Genomic DNA, 21,137 nt, shown 5'->3' with positions numbered 1-21,137 from the left:
ATATGTGCATGTGTATGTTTGTTGATGGCATGCATATGCACTTGAGTGCACAGATACTCGTTTGTGTACAACTCATAGTTGGCTCGTCGTTTTTCAGCACTCTTGACATGGGAACTCAGTTGATTTCAGTGCACTTACTCGACTCACTTTGACAGCTGCACGTGCGTAGATATTGCAGAGAATGCTGGGTTTCACATTTTAAACATAACTTTGCCATCTTATCCTCCACACTTTGTAACTTTTGTTCGTGTGAAGGCAAACGCAGCATGTCTCATCCTAATCGCCTTTTATTCACACTCGCCGACTGCAATAATGTCTTTTCAGGTGGAAAGCAGATTGAAAGCATCCTTTTGAAGCCACAACTTAAAACACAAGCATGCATTGAAACTAATCACAGCTAATTAGCTTTGGCACAAATTGCACAGAAACTTTGCCAGCTCTAATTACAAAAAATTTGCGAGAGCATATTCTCCTCCATTAACGCTGGCCCAAGATTGCCATCAGTTTCCTACAGAGTTTGCTTCTAGCACAGTAGAATGGTTTCAGCTCAGTTTCAAAACATTAAAAATTAGCTCAAATTTGTATGCACTTTTGCTTCGCTCGCCAACTAACACGTCATTGTCCACCTGCATGCATACAGTATTCTTAAAGTCGTTTACCAAGTCAAAGGTTAATACTTGTAAGTAGTCATAAGTAGTACAGCTAAAAGAAAGAGTATATAAAAACAATTGAACAATATTCAAACCAAATTGGGTTTCAATTAAAATCAGCCATTGTGGAAGTAAGTGATTATTCAAAAATATTTAAGTTTATTGATATATTTAATATGCATGAGTGAAAATATACATTTTATAAATATTTATCTTGAATAAGCAGCGAGCATTTCGTTTATTTGAAATAAAGGCCTAATTTGTTTTTGTTGAAAACAACGCAATTTCTATTTTTATTTTTAAAGTCCTTAACATAAATATTTATGTAAACTGTTATGTTGATCCCAGACACATATTTGCGGCTATGCGGCGATGCCGTGGTGAGTGGCTTCTGGCTCACACACACAGACAAGCACAACTCGTGTGCTATTATTATGATTAGAGTTATATTTGAAAGCACACCTCAAACCTACGAACCTATCTGCCATAAAAACACACACGTTTAGGGGCTACCTGAGCAAATATGGGAGCTTAACCTCGCTGGCAGATGCTGTGCTGCGTACTCTGCGGTCTGTGTGTGTGGCTTAGAGTCAAGGAGTAGTTGCCATTGTCCCTGGCTTTGTCTGGTTGGTTGGGCGGACAAGCTTACTCCTGCCATTAGTATGATAGTTGTCCCTCTGTCGCCCTCCGTGGCCCTCTCATTTCATTACATGTATACTGCATCACGTATTTGGCAAGTTGAGTACGAATGTGAATGCATTTTCTTGGCCATAACAACCGCAACATATTTTGCTGGTCAGCTTATTTGTAGTTGGGTCTTAAATCGGATTAAAAGCCAAATGCAGAGCTACTGGGCTCCACTTTTGCAGACTACGATTTAAACAGACCGGATATTGGTTCTGAATACGTTAAGCATGCATCTGCTGTTACTGTTAGGATCAAGAAATAGATTCCGACATTAAATTTATGTAATTATTATAAAGTGTCAGAGGTAAAATATATAGTTGATTTTCACATATAATTTCAACTGAAAACCAACGACAAATATGCGACTTTATTGAATATTTTCTTTATTTGCAGATTCGAACCAGCTTTTGAATGAAAGCTTACAACAACACCTGGAAAACGGAACAAAAGCGAAAAAGTCCATATGAACGAAAAGAGACAATTCGACGGCTGCTAGTGGAATACTGAAGAGAGAGCAGCTATTAGTCGGTGTGTTTTTGTGTACGTATCTCTACTGGCTTAATTTATATGATTGTGATAATGTTAGAGCGGGCATAAGAGTGCCCCCAGCATTAGGTGAAATCAGAGCGCTAGTCAAAATAAAGTCAGTGGCAGTGGATAATTAAAATATATAAGTACCCGTATATACATAAGCACATAAAGAAAAACAAATCCGTTTCATTTATAAAAAGTATGCAAATAAACGGTCTTGCTGCCGGACCAACCATGGCTGCATCAGAGCCGCCAGAACCGCCGCCGCGCAACCCGGATCGCATAAATGCATCTCTGCACAAGCTCAGCGAATCCGTAAGTACAACAAGTACCCCAAAGTACCTTACAACCCCCACCCCTCAAACAACCACAATAGAATCGACAGAAACTCACCCATTCACTTGCTATTTAGCTTAATTGGGTCTCATTGCTTGTGGATGGGGAAAGGGCCTCTCTTTTCAGCCCACACACAATTTGCATGCCACTCGCTATTCAAAGATATTCCAAGCAAGTTTCTTGCATCCATTCACCAACACCATCACCATTTTACATAATTTGGCAACTTGTAATGCGCGGCACATTTTCCATCCAACATTTTCATACTAAGTATATTGCACAGGTTATTAGAACCGTAATTTGACGGCTCTATATTAAGTATCAAGTGCCTTAACATTACCGTGAAGGTCGCCTTAGCTAAGTGTGGTCTATTTTTTAAGCTATTTAAAGAAAAATTCTATCGGATGATTCGAAATAAACGGCATTGGATACACATGTACATATATAGCTAAAAACTTTGTTCACATTTTGGGCTTACATCCACTTTTTTTTACTGGAAATGAACCGAAATTAACTTATTTCCAGGATTAGTATTACTGAGGTGATCATTAATAGGAATCTAAAAAATTGTTTCTACGTTATAAACACTAAAATCATCTGTACAGTATGTATTATTCGGTGCTTCAAACACTGCTGGTTTTCTTTTTAGGTGTGTCATCACTATTTCTTGCTCAACATTATTCCTTTTATGTATAGTAGTTATATTTAGTTGAATGCCTTTTGATTCATGTCAGCCTAACTTTGCAGAAAATCGTCAAGTCCCTGGACTCAAGTGTTTTGGTGCTCAAGGAGAAGACCGTGAACAACAACAAACCCATAAAGCCGCTGCTTTCGTTGGACAACAATAGTCAGCCGGGGACAACCACAACCACAACTTTGACGGCAGCACCAGCGTCGACTGCGAAACAAACAGTAACGAATCCCGCAAATGCATTTGCAGGTCCACCCACACTAATAGGCAACAAACGCGATCTGACACCCTGCGCCAGCGCTGACAACAGCTCCCCAAATAGCTCGAATGGCAGCAATCACACGCTCACGCCGCCCGTGACCAACGACAATCCCAATTCCAATCCCAATCTGCAGCAGCAATCGCAACAGCAGCAGCCCCGGTTGGTGGCGTACACGAGCAGTACCGGCGCTGTCAAGAGCGACCCCATCGGTCCACAGGTTGGCCTGCCACAGTCCCAATTACTGAATGGCAGTAACACTGCCAGCACCGGCACCAGCAACAGCAACAGCAACAGCGCAGGCATGATCCATACGAATAACTCAAATTTAATTGCTGCCGGTCACTTGGCTCAGGTCGGCAATGGGAGCGCCCTGAACGCTGGTAAGTGGGAATGTGCGAATGCGGTTATATATTCTGAGCTCGTTTATGTCCATATTGCAATCGAAGTGTGGCTGTGTATTGAAGCAGTCAGCATACTGCTTATATGGGTTACTTTCTCCTGCACATGTGTTTGGGTTGTGAGCTGTGGGTTGTGCGTGGTGGGGTGGGAGTCATGTTCAAAAGGCTTTGAAGCACTTGCTGCCAACTGATTGCCTCAACTTGCTGCTTCTAGTCTTTATTTTCAATCAATTTGTGGTCAACTGCATTCACACACGCAAACTGCATAAGCCATCGCCTTTGAGCAATTGGGAATAAGGCACCCATACCTCGTTGCCGAGTCGAAATATTTCAGGTGATTGAAAACGACGACACATCGATGGTTGTTGCTTTTCGTGGCACACATGGCGTATGAGCAATTAATTACGACTTGACAAACACCAAACGCAAAATGAATGCAAAAGGACTAAATACTCAATCAATGCATCGCTTTAGAATATTGTATTTACATGTATCTCCTAGTATGCAGACTCTTCAACTACCCGTTTACATAGGGGAAAATATATATGAACTTCTGCCATTTACTGGCATCTTATAAGCAAGAAAACATATTACATACATATTACAGTCAGATCTTTAATACCTTTTCATTTTTCTCTATTAAATGCAAAATAAGTTGCATGAGATTTTTATGCAAGGGAATAACCATGGTATTGAGTGGACATTTTTTAACATCTATGGCAAAGATATTGATTCATGGAATTACAACTTAGTCAGACATTGGTTTTCAATTAAAACTCGTCAGATAGCTTGGCAAACATTTTCAATGAAGAAGTCCACGACTTAATAATGGGCTCTTGATTTAAGTTTCAAATCTATCGAGTTAGTACATCCAGTTACAGCTGGATATTTCGAAATACATATATTATAAAGCTTGCAATAACGTAATTCTCTAAGTGATTTAATGTTGTTCAAATTAGGCGCAAGGGTTGCGTTTCTCTTTTGATATTATTAAGACCTTTTTCCAATGAATGAGTGTATTGTACGATCTTAGAGTTTCCGAAACTGTCTAAGTTCTTGAAAAATCATCAAAATGAATTGCAATTTGATTTGCCCAGCCCCTCCTACAGACAGATCAGGTATTCCACAAATATGCGGCTGTCAAAAGCAACAAAACCAAGCAAGAAAGAAATGTGCAAAGCAAATGCATTCGAAAGACAAACGTCCTTACGCTGTAAGCCATTTTCCATGCGTTGTGCGGCTCTGCGGTATTCTGTTTGCATACAGCATCAAGGCTGAGAGTACTTTGGCTTTGCCCAGTGGACCGGATCATATTAGAATTCCGAAGTGCTGTTCGCATGCATGTACATGTGCTCCAAAATTACGAAATGGAAGGCAAGTGCTTCGCAAGCCTGACCGCTCTGTGGCCTCATCAGCGACTGGCCCGTCCAACGAAGCGCAGTGGAGATCAAGTGCTTGTGTTTCCCACTGATAGCACTACAGTCCCAGTACCAAAGCCAACCTGCTGTTACAAACATAACTCGCCATAGGAACGAAATTGAACATGTGCCATTGCACATGCAGGTTTAAGTACTCGTACAATCGTCTTTGTGCAGCTTATATTTGTGCACCAGCATTTATGCAAGAATGGTTCGAGCCTGAAGCACTTACATTATTAGTGTCATTTGTCCTTAAAAACTATGAATCAACAGCAGAAAATTGGCAACCAATAAATGCAATCGGAAGTATCAACTTTTTAAATAAAGCCACGTTGCTTTATGTGTAACAATGTCAATTAAAATTATGAGATTAAAAAATAAAACAAATGCATTATTTGTGTCTCGCAAATAATCCTGATGGTAACAACTCTTGCAACAAATTTAAATGCAAATAATTTTGTAAAATTCGTTATACAAATGACCACATAAATAAAAAAAAAATACAAATATTATGTATGTGTATTGGCGATTGACGTCAGCATTCAGAAAAATGCAGGAATGGAGATTATTAAAATTAAATTAAAGTCAAACCAAGCCATCAACGTCAATGCGCGAAAAAAATTATATTTGATTTCACACATTTAGATCCTTTTTTTATTAATGCATACAATAATGCAGCTAAAGCGCTTAATGCACGTAATTTTGTGGTTTCAGTGCCACCAACAATAATTGTGATTTACTTAATCCTACTATCTCCACTCTCTGAAGTGAAGTCAACTAAAGCCCTGTTTGCATATTTGAAATGAATGTTGTTTATTTGTAGGACGCTTAAGCCTGCTTTATACAGAAAAGGTCTGTCCATATTGGGGATATCATTTAAAATGGTGACCCAGAATATTTCATTCCTCCATTTCTAAACTATTATTATTCAAGCCTTCGTCAATGTAAAATTGTCCACAATTCCAAAAATGCGTTGATATTTTTTATTCCACTCGTTTATCCTTGTTGTGCTATTTTAAATCTGCTTAAGATTATCGATTCGATGTGTCAGTATACTTTGTGGAGACTTTTAGTATTCGGAGGAATGAAGTCCCCACAATGATTTCGTTTTCCATGACATCTAGTGAACGAAACAATAAATTGAATTTACTTAATCTACATGGGGTCAATATTTGACATTTACCAAAAGCAATAAACAGTGAGAAACTGTCCTGAAGGAATTTCTGCTGTTTTCTTTTAACTAGTTTTCAACTAATTAGAAATTCCTTCAGTCTTTCAGAATAGTTTGCAGAAAATGCAATGAATTTATGTCGAATTGTATTACAAATTTGTTACTTTGGTTTCCCTTCATATATAATGATGGCTCTCCATTGTATCTCAAGCCACTTGCTGTTATGAATTATGGCAGAGATGCCATAAATTCTTTCAAAGGACGACTGCTCATTAATTTCTATTGCTTTTCCTTCATTTAAGTTGACATAATTATTGACAGAACAATGTAGGCTTCAATAAATAAATGAATTTTGTGGTTTTACTTATATATATATATATATATATATATATATATATATATATATATATATATATATATAACCTTGTTTTTACCGAGTCATATTCAAATTTGGTTGCTGCATGAATCCCACCCTTGTGATGACATGTGTATGTGTTCATTTAAATCACTGTCTACATACTATATATTTATTTATTTATGTATCTACTATTAATTCAAAACAAAAATGAAATCAAGTGTATACAATTATCTCACATGTGCATAAACCAATCGGCCAATGACAAACATTTTAACCCTTTGTCAATGCACATCATCGTCATTATCATCTTCAACATCATCACCGCCGTCAGCATCATCATTGCCACACTCACGTTAAACATTAAATGTTGTCGTTGTTGTTGCTCTTGTTATTGTTATTATTATCATTATCTATTATTGTTTTTCAAATCGTATTCATGCCTGACCGAAACCACAACAATCGTACAATAATTAACACACGTACATACTCAAACTCAAACAACTATTTGCATCTTTCCATCGCCAATAATATACAAATAATGATAAAAAAAAAACTAAATTACAAAAACTACAACAAAAGTGGATAAGAGAAATGCTAATGATGTTTGCCCAATTGTGGGATTAATGGAGCCAGAGGAAGAGACCACTAAAGCTGCCGTGACGGCCTCATTCCTAGCTTCTAGCTCGACTATTCCAAAGACAACGATGTCAGTCCCCTCTGCCGCACCACCGCACTCCCCCACATCTGCTGCTGCCGCAGCTCTCCTGTTGCTAGAGGCAACCAGCCAGAGCAACAGTTGCGATGGCTTTGACAGTGACGTGTCCAAGCTCGTATTTCGTTCAGGTAAGTGTACGACTGACTAAGTATGTCCCGTACTCAGAACATTTGCTAGCTCTATTTTGTTTTCATTTCATTGCACTGCATTGCACTGTCATAACGCATTCATTCAGTCATTCATTCATCTTTCATTTGCGCTCTGTAACTTGATATCCTGACAATCAGCATGCACTTGAAACCCAAATTTTGCTTTTAATATTCCTCTGGCTTACTTCTAATTACCTGCAACGAATCTTGCTTCCTAAAAACCTTCTTCAATCTCTTCATTTGTATGGCTAGTGTTGTTCAGTTGTCAACAGTTGAGATTGGCATGCCAACTGTGCAAATGATCCGTTTGTTTATAGTTTGTGTACTGAAGCCGGATGAGAACGGGTCAGAGCGTTTCGAGATGTGTGCTGAGGGCCTTTAAATTTGAGGGTAGACCTAAGCTAGTGCTAGTTACCAACAACAACACAGTCTACGCTTCTTCACCGCTTTAACTTAGCGCAGCACAGCATTTTGGGTAGCTCCTCCGCTTGCTGTAGCTTCCCTTTTATCAGCTGAATCCATTTTTTCATTCTTGGCATTTTTAGATGCTGTCGTAAAGCTACGCGAAGAGAATGATCGACTCAATGCGGAACTCGTACGCTTACGCAGATTGCTCGAGAATTCGATGGATGGAGCCGTGGGTGGAGTGGAGCCCAGCGCCGAAGGAGCTCAGTCGGTGGACAGCAGCAGCAGTGCGGCTTCGCAGCAACGCGTCGATCGGCTGGAGTCAGAGCTGCGCTCAGTGAAGAATCAACTGTTGACTATGCGGCTGGAGCGCAAAAAGTTGCGAACAGACAAAACCGAACTGCTGGGGCAAGTCAAGCAGCTCTGTGCTTCGCTGCAGGAAAAAGAGCAGGAGTTGCGCGATTTTATACGCAATTTCCAGGAGCGCGTGCGAGAAAGTGAGACAACAAATGCCAAAATTTCCGGGGATCGTGATCGAGAGCGTTTCCAGCTTTTGAAGCAAGCCCGCGATGAAGCTGAGCGCTCCTTGGCCCTAGCACAGCAGCTATCAGCACGTGACTTACAGCTACAGCGACTGCAAGAGCAGCTGCAGGAGGCCCGACGCCAACTCTCAGGCTGTCTGTCCGATCAAGAGAGCCTGCACTCGTTTGCGCCACTCACTCCTCCGTCGGCTGCCTCTGGCATGCTCAGTCAATTGGCCACGGGCGCTGGCGTAAGTGGCGCGTTAGGTGGCATTCGCGCCACCGAGGATAGTGGGCGTGGCAACTCGCTTTCAGCCTTTAGCGGCAGCTTAAGTGGTGGCTCGGGCGCCACGGCTGGTGATCGAAATTCTTGCTCCAACGACTCCGGCCTGCGCAATAGCAGCGATCGTGAAAGCACGGGCGGCGAGCTTAACTTTAGTGATGGTACTTGTGACAATGGACCTTGTATCACAGTTGATCCCGACAGTATTTCGCTCGTTTCCAGCCAGAATATGTATCAGTGTAAGTGAATGATGTCGTGTAGAGATATATGTATCTATTTTGTGTTTCTTCCCAGTTGGCACTCCAAAGGAACGAAGTCCAACACTATCACCATTAAACTCAGCCGCATACTCCAGGTATTTATGCAATTTCTATAGCCGACATGCATAAAAGTGTTTCTATTTCCCTCACAAAACAGATCGGTGGAACAGCTTGGCTCGCCCGTGGATCCTGACGCACCCGGCGGCGCTATAGCCAGAAAGTTTGCCACCAAAACCGGGCCGCTGGGTACACGGAATGGGCGAGGCGGTACCTGGGGCAGCATATCGCGCGTCTTCGCGCGTTCACGTAACAAGAGCAAGGCAATGTCTGCCGATGGTGTGACAGAATGTAAGAGAGTTTGTGAGCGCTAGAACTGAAGTCTTAATAATTTGCTTTATTGCCCAGATACCGACTACTCTTGGAATCCGCTGTCCGAGGAGGGCTATGCTGAGAAGTTACGTTTGCTGCGAGAGGCCTCTCAGCTACCCATGGAGCGTTGGCGGGCCACGCAAGTGCTCGCTTGGTTGGAGGTCGCCCTCGGAATGCCGCAGTATAGCACACGTTGTGCGGAGAATGTGAAGAGTGGCAAAGTCATGCTTGAGCTGAATGACGTAGAGCTTGAGGCTGGTTTAGGTCTTACACATCCAATGCATCGCAAGAAGCTTCGACTGGCCATTGAGGAGCAGCGCCGGCCAGAACTGGTACGCTATCCTCTAATCACACAGCTCGGACACACCTGGGTAGCGACAGAATGGCTACCCGACATAGGCTTGCCACAATATGCTGAACCATTCCTACAGTCGCTTGTGGATGCTCGCATGCTAGATACATTGTCCAAGAAGGAGCTGGAAAAGTTCCTTGGGGTTACACGCAAATTCCACCAGGCCAGCATTGTACATGGTATGCTTCTCAAATACATATATCCCCATAACGTTTTTATGAACGCTCAGATTCGCTTTCTTCCCAGGCATACATGTGCTGCGCATTGTCAAGTACGATCGACAGACATTGGCTATGCGACGTGTGCAGTCAGAGACGGTCGATACAGATCCCATTGTATGGACCAATCAACGCTTCATACGTTGGGTGCGATCCATTGATTTGGGCGAGTATGCGGACAATTTGAAAGGTAATTTTTATTTGCATATCTACAAGTACAACTCCCACTTACTGAACTCTTTTTTGCTGCTATCGCCCCTTTTGCAGACAGTGGAGTGCATGGAGGACTCGTTGTACTCGAGCCATCGTTTTCTGGAGATACCATGGCTACCGCACTGGGCATACCCCCCTCGAAAAACATCATACGGCGCCACCTCAACACTGAGTTCGATTCCCTTATCCTGCCCGCCAGGTGAGTGATTGCTTCTCCCAGTAGTTGTGCAAGTCCTGTTCTTGTAAATCATATATTATATTTACATAAACCAGTTTCGGTAGAAGCGATATAATGACTGTAAGATTTTTGTAGAGTAATACATTTTGTTTGTGTGATTGTTTGTTTGTCATTTTTCCTGTGTTTGGTTACTTGCATTCTCATAATTATTGATTAAATTACAGTGTCATATAATTTATTACGTTTTTTTTTTTTGTCATTGCATCTACCTTTTCATCATATGCCAGTTCGATCCTTACCCATATTCATTTTCGTTCATTGTCACGCATATGTATATAGAACTTATATTACTAGGGGGATCCAGTTTTATTCAGTCTTATACTATACACGTTATGTATTACGTATATAGCAAATCATTCTTATGCGCAGTATTCACTAGAAACCGTACTCTTTTCATTTTAAAATCATCTTTATCGGCTTTACCTATTAAGAAGTTAGAAGTGAAATATAGTAATGACCAATGATATGAAATTTCGGCTTCAACATTTGTTGAAACTTTTCCGACTAAACGATGGCTATTTAAAATACATTACTCAGTAGAATATTTAAGCATCGATACACAATTATATTTATGTTCCGGTTTTCCGTTTTTTTTTTTTTAATTTGCTCCAGGTGCTCGTTTTTGCTCGTTTATTTTATCTTTTTTATACTTTTTACGCTTCCTACATTTATGACTCCCATCACCATCAGCATTCAATTGTGTTTATAAATACAGTTTTAGTGGATAATAATAACGATATATATGATGCAAACGACAAATTTTCTCTACTTGATAGCTTGGTTGGCTTTTATATAACAGATGTATATTTTATGATATAAATTTCCCCATTTTCCGTAAATACGCGACGGCAATATTGGGAAAAGCTTTTTGTTTTTGTGTGACAAACATTTGTTTGCTTTAGGCTTGTGTTTTTTCCTTTCAATGAAAATAAAAGGTATATTCTGGAGATACGGCGCTCATACTATTAATATTAGTCCAAAACATTTCATCATTTCACCTTCTTCACATTCTCATTATTAAATATATCATGGCTTTCTCTTTCTTTACTGCTTTAGGCAGCTCTTAATGTCGCTTATCACATATTTACATCTTCGCTAATACTCTGTCTAACAAATACTAATATGTGTTTGTCTACAATTATTTGTAATATCATGCGCCATAATAGTTTAAAACTACATAAAAAAAAGCTCATATACGGTATACGTATGTAGTAATATATGCAGTGTTTGTACACGTGTTTTAGAGCATGTTTGAAAGGTCAAACAAAACGCACTAATTGCCTCATGTGCCTTATTTCTCTTTTTCTTCTCTTCCAAAATCTCGATGTATTTTCTATTTTGCCCATGTAGATACATTATTTACTGTCAAATGGAAGAATTTCAAATGGAAAACTCTCGCCAATTGGCCAAATTACAGGGCCATTAAGTGAAAAATAAGAAAACTGTATTTTGTATGGGTGCCATTGTATTGTCAAGGCTCCAATTAATCAAACCAAATGGATTTATTACACATTGAATAGCAGAGCTGATATCTAGTTATAGGAAAAGAACAATAATTGAAGCAGAGCACAAATCGAAATCTACTTATATCGTTATTATGGTAGAGTTTAGAAAAAATAACGAGATATACTATACATACATATAACTGATCACAAGAAGTGTACATGCTATATGTATACGTATGGAGTGTATGCAATTCTATGAACGAGTATCTTTACAACTTGCTATTGTCACACAAAGCGATAACCAAAACTCAAGCTAAGAATAAGTCTCTATTCCTTCCTAGGCGATTAAGCAAAGTACGCGTTAAGCGAGCATCAAATGCTCATGCGTATCACGTCGATTATACAACGTAACGAGCTTTGTATAAAAGAAGAAAACACTATTAATACAAGTATATTGACCATGATTTGCACTTTTTTATTTTGCAACTCTACAAAGAAAGAATATGAAATAATGCATTTAATATACACAACTGTAATTTGCATTTAAGCTAAGCACCAAAGCCATACAAATACACAATTGATGCCACTAAATAAATCTTCGCTCAAAGATTTAGTGGGGATATTACATAATTAATATTAAATAATTCATTAAAACACATTTGTCACTGATGCCAAAATAAAAGAGGGGCATTCATAATTTTCCGCATTTCGAATAATTTTTGACAATTTTTTTGCTATTACCATTTGCTTGGATAGAACAAATACACGTTAGGTGAATTAAAGAGAATAAAAAATATGCCAATTTGAATCTTATAATAGTGGAATCAGCATAAGAGCATAATGTATATACCTAACGAGCAGAATAAAAATATATCATATAGACTTACCTCTAATGCGATTACAAACAAACCATACTACAACAATACCACCATCAACATATCTACATACATACCTACATACATAGATACATATATGCGTACACATGAACATGGTATGAGTTTTTCCTTTTAATTTGTAGCCTCGAGTAGATAATGCTCTTTTCAACTTTCCATAACTTTGTGCGCCATCTTGCGTATACTTCATTCCCAGAAGATATTACACAGTGTTGCATACTTTCGTGCGCACACTGCGTATACTTCACTTGCAATAGTCATGCCAGAAATCACCCAGCTACGCAATTTGTGCGAAAATGGTTGTTGTTATATTTCGCCCCAAACACAACCGCCCCCTGCCCCGTTGCCGGAAAGCCAACAGCCTCCATGTCTAATGAGTTTTGTAATTTCCGTTGTTCACATTAATTGTACCCGTAAAAATAACACACGAATAACACCCAATTTACATTTAAAAGATTGTGAATGTAAGTCTAGTTGGTGCAGTTATATTTAAATCTAATTTTTGAAGCGTTGAACCCATGCATACACACTTACATACATACATACATTCGTATGTATACTAGATATATAACAAACTTTGGTCCTGTGTTTTTATTGCATCTCTTATCGTAATAAAACGTGTGATATTTCCTGTATGTTTGTATATGTGTTGTATGTCTGTACATACCATACTTATTGTTTCGCTCCAATCGCTTTTGGTAAATATGGTTTAAGTATTTAGGTCGCTTTTAATACATGATTTTTTTATTAAATTTAGAAATAGAATTTTTGTAATTCCATTGTTAACTGTTTACTGTTTTGTCTCTCTTTCTCTTCTTTTTCACTTCTACTACTTTTGCGAATATTTCTTTTGTATTCCTCGATTATAATCTAATACAAATTAAACGGCTTTGCATTTAAAACATAATATTGTTACTATTTCTGTATTGATTGTCTATCAAAATGCCATCCACAAACTACAACTACTATAACTACTACAAACTACAACAACATCAACACGATATTCTCTAACAAAAACAATTACAAATACAACAAAACAACCACGTAACTTGTCATCTGTGTCTGCTTGCCTTTTATATCTGCCTGCCCGCCTGCCTGCCTCCTCCATCATTCTGTGCTCTCTACCATCTGTGTATAAATTTGTTACAACTAAACGACAAAAACCAACAAAAATTTTTAAAATGCACACACAAAATCAATACGCACAACAATACACGGAAACACGGATACACAAATACACACACGGAAACGCACATATGCAACACAAAAACAATCTGGTTGTATTGCAATGTTTGTTGTGTAGAGCGACTTTGGGTCAAGGCATACGCTCTGGTTGCGGCATAGTGCCCCTAACTGGACCGAACGGACTGCACTATGCCACAACAGATCGCCGCTCGAGCGGCAGTTTACGGGTAAGTTGCTTTTATAGCTATAATCTCTCATAAACTTAAAAACTCGTATGTACGTATTTTCACTTCACATCAAAACTACAATTTACCTTTAATTGGCGGCCTAAGAGACAAATTTTACAAATTTTTTCTGCTATTGGAGAAGCGAGCCAATACAAATGAAATTTCAAATCTATCATACCCTTAAAACTGTCTGTGTCTGTCTCTATATAAGCAATAAGCCTGACTTGACATGAAGCTTTTGTTGTCTCTTTTGTAACTGTGTATTTATGTCTTTGTAATGTAAGCCTTGTGGAAAGCTTTTTATTTTGTTGCACTTATGTTTGAGTGGCAATTAAATTGTTTTTTCTGCAATATAAACACAAATTATTTAAACATGTCGAGTAGCGATATGTTACATTAGCCTCTGTAAAAGCTTTTCTGTATTAATTAGTGCACTACAGCTTAAAATACTTGACAAGACCAGAACGAGCTGAGCGTCAGGATAAGTATAATTAACACATATTTTTATTTTTCGTCGGTCCTTCATTTTTAACTGAAAGCTACTTTTTTGTTTTTTTGCATGAAAATGAAAGCCCATAAACGGTGACTTAAATAGTCAACACAAATAATAACACGAAACATCAAAAGCTTTCGTTTGAATAATGGTAATAGGAAAATAGATCTTAAAAGAATTGACCATTACCAAAAAAACATAATCAAATATATTCTAAGTGTACTTGAAGAAAATCATACATATACCGAAACAATCAAAACATACGCACAATATTTCCTACCATTTCTCGCATTCTAGGATCATACAAATTAAAAATTATAATTTACTTGTTTTTCGTTTTACGGTTTAATCAACCTGCTAGCTTAGTTAATAATGGCCTTTTATACTATTCTAAAAAACTAAACTTAAAGAAAATACCAACTCTTTATAGTATTGGCAGAGAAGCGCAAGAGTCGAAAGCAGCTGAGAGGCTCTGCTTTTGGCATAAGAATGTGTGCTAGTTTTAATGAATTCGTCACATTTACATTGTGTTTTAACTATTTTTATCAAACTGCACAGCAACCTAGTCGCTGTTCTAGTCTAGTGTTAGACTAGTATCATATAGCTGTAAACGGCTTTTCATACTACAACTACTAATAGTATGTTTTTACTAATTTCGGTTCATTTCCAATATCTATCGTCTCCTAAGTGTTTCGGTTTGTGTGAAGCCTTATTATGTAGATGGTCCTTGCAAGCTATTGAAGCTATTGAAATATCTAAAATTTGGATCAGCCAAATATCCGTACAAAAAGCGACATTCCCTTCTAAGCTTTTGACATTATCTAGACGCTGATAGAAAATCCATATACAATTTTTTACAAAAAGATCAGGTTTTATTTTATTTTAAATATAATTGTTTTTCTTTTTAATATGCGATTCATCTGCCTATGCAGTTTTAATATCATACGCGGCTGACTACAATTGTTCTCAAATCAGAAAACTGAGCAAATCTGTACACACATATACACCAACAAACACACACTTTTGTAGGTACATACAAATTTTTTATAATAAGGATCTATAAGATATTAATTCTTACATGCATAAATGTGAAATGTAAAACTCAAAAGTTCAAGTATTGTAGTACACTTTCAATTGCTTACTAAGCTCGATATAGGATATCGTAATTTTGAGAACCGCAAGACGTACAAGGACCTAATGAGTCGTGTAATGACAACAGAAGTTTCATGCCCAATTATGGTCGACGGTTTTGTGCAGCCAACTAGGTGTTACAGCCGCGCCAGACATCCACTCAGATACAAGTATATGTACACACACGGCCACATAGAAACATGTGCAACGCACAACAAATGAGTGTGAGTTGGATGCGCGCACTCCAATTATGGAAGATATAATATACAGTATTCATTAAGATAAATATAAGACACACATAAATATGTGTAAACATAACTAGGTGACAAAGTTGCAATGTTAAATATGCTGATGAAACACCAATTTAATAAACGCTTTATATTTTCCCATCTTCTAACCTTACAGATTTCGGCATGGAAAGGATCTCAGGTAATACTGAATTGTCTTGGGTAGAAGCTTTTATTATTAATGCATTAATTTTTGCAGAGTTCCCTATCAAAGGCATTTAGGTTTAATACAAAACCCCATCGCACCGGTGATCGCAGCTCCTTCGGCAACTCAACCTCTCCAACACCATCGTACAGCAGCAGCGAGGGCGGTGGTGGCGGCGGAGGAATCTACGCCACAGTAGGACCGCAGCAGCTTCATGCGTTCCATCATCAACAGCACCATCATTATTTACCCCCACCCACAACTGCGCCACCACCACCACCGGTGTCGGGCAATTACGGACCGCCTGGACATCGTGTCAGTGCCCCACCATTCGGTAATGCTGTCGAGGCCCACAGTTCTGATGCCCATCTGCTCTATGAGCAGAGTAGACGTGTCAAGAGCATCAGCGATATTGGCGTGGCGGCGTCAACAAGTGCTGGTACGGGTGTTGGAAGCGTTGGGGCATGTAGTCTAGGTGGTATATCGGGTTCCTCTGACTCGCCCATCTAAATTAATGAGCTTAACGCCGTGTTAGCTACTACCAAAGAGAGTGAGTCCTTCAACAGGTTTTCTCAGAATGTTTACTGATTTCGGGAATTGAGCACTTACTTGGCCAATTGATGTTGACCGAGTTCCAGGCCGTCGTTTCGGGCATGTTTCCGAAACGTAAGCATTTCATTTCATAATTCAATCATTCAATTGAATCCAAGTGAAGACCCACCCACCTTTAGAATACTCTCAGCAAATCTCATAGCAACAGATACATATTACAAGATTCAAATTCAACAATAAGCATTTGGCAGTAATCAGATATGACCTTATTGAATAAATACAAAAAAAATTGTTGAAGACAAAACCTACTAAGCATTGAATAAGTTGACCGATTATTAACTCCTAAGACATAATGATATTTCAGTCCGTTTACATACTCCTACATGTACTCGTACTCTGTAACATCCACAAAATTTCTGAACAGTTACTTGTAAATCCTTTTCCCCAACACCGCACTGGCCGCCCAGCCTATTCGAGTAACTCCATACGCAAAACAAATCAATTTGATAGCCTAATTAAACTTAAATGTAAAGTTAGTTTTAAATTAATTTAATTACTCGGATACACGCACACAACTTTGCTCACACCACGTTCAATTTTTGCAGTGTGTGTGCTTGTGCGGAGATGTGTGTGTGTGAGTCGAGTTGTTTTGGTAAGCCAATTAAGTTTAGAAAATAACCGTAATGGAATTTTAGTTTAATCTAGATTATTATAAAATTGCAAAACCCAAAGCTTACCACAAAACATAGTAGTTAAGCAAATGAACCTAATTAAATCAAATTAATTGCATCATTATGCGAATTGTAAATGCTTATATTTATATATATTGATTTAACAATGTGCTACATACTTACAAGTATAATAAATATTTACACATACAGCAATTCAATACGATTCTAAATTAATCAGCGCCAAAAAAAATTCAAACAAACAACCAAAAATGCATAAATAATATACGAAAGTAATCTATTTAATTCATAAATAGATGCAAGAGATGATGAGTTATGTATTCGTAAGCAGACCAATTTAACTCTAGTGATGTGAACGGAAAAAATTTATGAATAAATAATTATCAAAACCCAATCAATTATGTTAATACATGAATTGCGAGTAAAATAAAATGTCAATAATTAATTAGATATCAACAAAGGAGTACACAATTCGCGCCTTTTTTTTTTTTTAAAGTATTGCTCTTCAGAATCAGCTAAAACTTTCTTCTAGTGTGTTGTTAGCTTTAGAGTTCTAAAACAAATGTCCGGCATCTGGATGGCCAAGCACTTCAAATTGTTAATTGATAGATCATCTTATGAAAGTCAATATGGTAACATTTTATTTTCACATTTCTCTTCACTAAATAAACAATATCTCAACCAATTGCAATTGTGAAAAACCAAAACACTTTACAACTACTCGGCGTCCATCACCAGTCTGCTGCGGCTCAGTGCATCTTCTACGAGTTGGCTCCTCCTGTTGCTCCTTCCATTGCTAGCGTCGACTCTCATCATTTTCGTTCCTCGGACGACGAGTGGTGTGCGGGCGGCCCTTAGGCTCCGGCTCCGCATTTGCTAAAGTGCCGAGACTGCCAATCAATGCCAGCACCCCGAAAACCAAAAACACACTGAACCACTTCATATTTTTAAATGATAGTTTCACTCAATAGATGCAATCGAATGCTTTGCGGGCCTCACTTGTCTATGCACTGTCAGCAATATCGGCTAATGGAACCCTATTTATGCCAAGCCGCTCATATGCATACATACATAACGTTAAAAATGGCATGGTCTGTTGGGTTACAGCTGGGAACAAACATCACTATCATTTACTTGTCAAGTTCGAAGCGATTGTTCTGTCTATGTCCGCAGATCAAGTGAAGAGATTCCACTAATTGAGTTGTAAATCTTGTGTTGAAAATGGGCGGACAATCGTTTAGTTAGATTATAACAATTAGCAGACAAATAAACGAGTATCGTACAATTAGTTTGACAGCTTTTAGATGATAACTTTCATATGGATGCCACTTGACAAACATTTTTAATGACCGATGTAACCCATGAAGAAACAATTCTACAATCCAGTTATAACTACATGCGGAAATTACCATTTAATAGATATTTGTAGAAACTAGATTTGCTTTCTATTCACCTTTATGTTTCTTTCCCATTGTAAAATATGAAAACATATGCGTAATTTTCGTGAACGTGAACGACGTTTAGCAAGAATTTAATTCTGATAACATTTAGGAGAAATCCATAAATTTATAAGACCAATCATTACAAGCATTCTTAAATGACTTGAGGCACATTTTTAAATATGCCAGCCTCACACCTTATACCGACTTCCTTCAGTCTTGACTATTTTCCTCAACTGGTACTCATGCCCGTGTTTCAGTTTTTTTGAAAATATACTAAGTATATTGGCGGGCGAAGTCTTATCAAAATTACGCATTTTATCGATTTATTTGGGTATTTTCCATACCAAAGAATATCGATAAGTTCTATTTATTGACGCACACAGCGCTGGCGTCTTCCTCTCATTGGTGTCTTATCAGTTGCTTCAGTTTCTAAACACACATCAGAGTTGGAGCATACGCTTGTAGAGATGTCGCGCAAAAATGTCTTAAGTTTGATTAATACGGTCGTTTCCAATTCGTAAGTACCACATTTCTAAATTACTATAATAGGCTTAAAGCCATCTATTTGGCTTACAGCTGCAAATGCCCGGCACACTCACATAACTATGGGTCCGTCGCAGCTGCCACACAAACGGGTAAAATGGAATACGCATTTGAGGTGAACCAGAAAGGCGGCCAAAGTCCAACATCACATAAACAAGCAAATAAAAATAAATTAATTTGATTGTAGATGTCAGCATCAACAGTGCGCTTTGGACCTGGCGTGAGCGTCGAACTTGGAGCTGATCTACGCAATTGGGGAGCGAAGAACGTTTGCCTCGTTACGGATAAGAACGTAATAAAGCTTCCTTCCGTGCGCGTGGCGCTCGACTCCTTGGCACGCAATGGCATCGCCTACGAAGTCTACGACGAGACGCGTGTGGAGCCGACTGACGCCAGCATGTGGCATGCCGCCACGTTCGCTCGCAGCAAACAGTTCGATGCATTTGTGGCCATCGGCGGAGGTTCCACCATTGACACTGCCAAGGCGGCCAATCTCTTTTGCAGCGATCGCGAAGCACAGTTCCTTGACTATGTGAACCGTCCTGTTGGAAATGGCAAAGAGGCAAGGCATTTCAATACTCTTTACACTGTAGCATTCTTTAAAGATGACATCCTCAATTATGTCCCATTTGCTTAGATCAATGTCAAATTGAAACCACTCATAGCCCTGCCCACAACATCAGGTACTGGGTCTGAGACCACCGGTGTCGCCATTTTCGACTATAAGAAACTGCATGTAAAGACGGGCATTTCCAGCAAGTACCTTAAACCGACTCTCGGTAAGGTAACATACTTCAACGTTAGATCACACTCTTACCACAAGCACATCCACAGCTATAATCGATCCCCTGCACACCCTAACCCAGCCCGAACGGGTAACCGCCTTCGCTGGATTCGATGTGTTTTGCCATGCGCTAGAGAGCTTCACGGCCATCGACTATCGTGAGCGAGGTCCAGCGCCAGCAGATCCTAGTCTGCGTCCTCCCTACCAGGGGAGGAACCCCGTTTCAGATGTGTGGGCTCGTTTTGCTCTGGACATCATACGAGACAACTTCATAGACGCCATTTACCAACCGGATAACTTGGAGGCCCGTTCTCGCATGCATCTCGCCTCAACCATGGCTGGCGTTGGCTTTGGCAATGCGGGAGTACACCTTTGCCATGGGTTGTCTTATCCCATTTCGGGCAATGTTCGCAACTACGTGCCAAAAGATTATTCGGCGGACCATGCCCTCATACCCCACGGCCTCTCTGTTGTGATCAGCGCCCCTGCTGTGTTTGAGTTTACTGCTCCCGCCTGTCCCGATCGCCACCTGGAAGCGGCGAAATTCCTAGGGGCCGATGTATCCGGTGTGAAGGCTGCAGATGCCGGGCGGGCTCTGGCAGACTCTGTGCGCGGTTTCATGCAACGTGCAGGCATTGAAAATGGCCTTAACGAACTGGGCTTCAATAAAAGTGATGTTCCGGCCTTAGTCGAAGGTGTGCTGCCCCAGGAACGCATCACCAAGATGGCACCTCGAACACAAACTCGTGACGATTTGGCTGGGCTCTTTGAGAACTCAATGCAGGTCTATTAAGTTATCTTTTTACACGCCACTGTTTAAACTTTTCGCAAAATAAAAATATATGTCCATATAACAAAATGTAATTCCTATATCAACCGGTATCAGGTGATTATTTTGGAAAATATCTAAGAACTTTCAAATAATATTGTGCTTCTTCGCCCGTGGTTCATCAGGTTACCCCTTGGCAAGCCTTCATCGGCCAACCCAACTGATAAAACTATATACCGCTTATCGATATCACTTGGTATACAAAATACGAAAATTTATCGATAAGGTCAACCACTTTTAAATCTAATAAAAAGGGGAAAAATTTTA

At 39.3% G+C, this 21,137-nt stretch overlaps 3 protein-coding genes across 6 annotated transcripts in view; 2 read left to right on the top strand and 1 right to left on the bottom strand.

Moving 5' to 3' along the window:
• Positions 1-17,623, top strand: part of LOC115633399 (kazrin) — a 54,129-nt gene extending 36,506 nt beyond the window's left edge. Inside the window, exons 3-14 of one of the 4 annotated variants that reach the window (XM_030530845.1) lie at positions 1,731-1,877; positions 2,069-2,183; positions 2,952-3,537; positions 7,912-8,814; positions 8,870-8,930; positions 8,993-9,183; positions 9,241-9,735; positions 9,803-9,964; positions 10,042-10,186; positions 13,867-13,975; positions 16,005-16,028; positions 16,086-17,623. In XM_030530845.1, the coding sequence (XP_030386705.1) occupies positions 2,070-2,183; positions 2,952-3,537; positions 7,912-8,814; positions 8,870-8,930; positions 8,993-9,183; positions 9,241-9,735; positions 9,803-9,964; positions 10,042-10,186; positions 13,867-13,975; positions 16,005-16,028; positions 16,086-16,541 (3,246 nt within the window). In that variant the 5' untranslated portion in view covers positions 1,731-1,877; position 2,069 and the 3' untranslated portion in view covers positions 16,542-17,623. Of the gene's footprint in view, positions 1-1,730; positions 1,878-2,068; positions 2,184-2,938; positions 3,538-7,911; positions 8,815-8,869; positions 8,931-8,992; positions 9,184-9,240; positions 9,736-9,802; positions 9,965-10,041; positions 10,187-11,575; positions 11,785-13,866; positions 13,976-16,004; positions 16,029-16,085 lie in introns of those variants that run through there. The other 3 variants (XM_030530860.1, XM_030530853.1, XM_030530870.1) reach the window with 3 other exon arrangements.
• A 264-nt stretch (positions 17,624-17,887) lies between these two features.
• Positions 17,888-18,258, bottom strand: LOC115633421. Its single transcript, XM_030530884.1, has one exon. The coding sequence runs from the start codon at positions 18,213-18,215 to the stop codon at positions 18,069-18,071; it is 147 nt and encodes a 48-aa protein (XP_030386744.1). The 5' UTR covers positions 18,216-18,258; the 3' UTR covers positions 17,888-18,068.
• Positions 18,259-19,101: 843 nt separating this feature from the next.
• LOC115634650 (probable hydroxyacid-oxoacid transhydrogenase, mitochondrial) lies at positions 19,102-20,905 on the top strand. Its single transcript, XM_030532506.1, has 5 exons — positions 19,102-19,231; positions 19,291-19,372; positions 19,445-19,819; positions 19,895-20,036; positions 20,092-20,905. Exons 1-5 carry the CDS (start codon positions 19,182-19,184, stop codon positions 20,832-20,834), a joined length of 1,392 nt encoding a protein of 463 aa, XP_030388366.1. The 5' UTR covers positions 19,102-19,181; the 3' UTR covers positions 20,835-20,905.
• The last annotated feature ends 232 nt before the right edge of the window (positions 20,906-21,137 follow it).

This window comes from Scaptodrosophila lebanonensis, unplaced genomic scaffold (genome assembly GCF_003285725.1).
Source record: "Scaptodrosophila lebanonensis strain 11010-0011.00,11010-0021.00 unplaced genomic scaffold, SlebRS2 tig00000001-arrow-pilon, whole genome shotgun sequence".
In the NCBI taxonomy this organism is placed as follows: Eukaryota; Metazoa; Arthropoda; class Insecta; order Diptera; family Drosophilidae; genus Scaptodrosophila; species Scaptodrosophila lebanonensis.
Note: the sequence above shows the minus strand (reverse complement) of the source record. Positions and strands in the feature narration are given on the sequence as shown.

What these genes read in the sequence shown, in the direction of transcription:
- LOC115633421 (XM_030530884.1), bottom strand. Translation starts at nt 18,215, where the DNA reads ATGAAGTGGTTCAGTGTGTTTTTGGTTTTCGGGGTGCTGGCATTGATT.
- LOC115634650 (XM_030532506.1), top strand. Translation starts at nt 19,182, where the DNA reads ATGTCGCGCAAAAATGTCTTAAGTTTGATTAATACGGTCGTTTCCAAT. An exon ending in AATACGGTCGTTTCCAATTC is followed by an intron (nt 19,232 to 19,290) that starts GTAAGTACCACA and finishes TTTGGCTTACAG; the next exon opens with CTGCAAATGCCCGGCACACT. An exon ending in GTACCTTAAACCGACTCTCG is followed by an intron (nt 20,037 to 20,091) that starts GTAAGGTAACAT and finishes GCACATCCACAG; the next exon opens with CTATAATCGATCCCCTGCAC.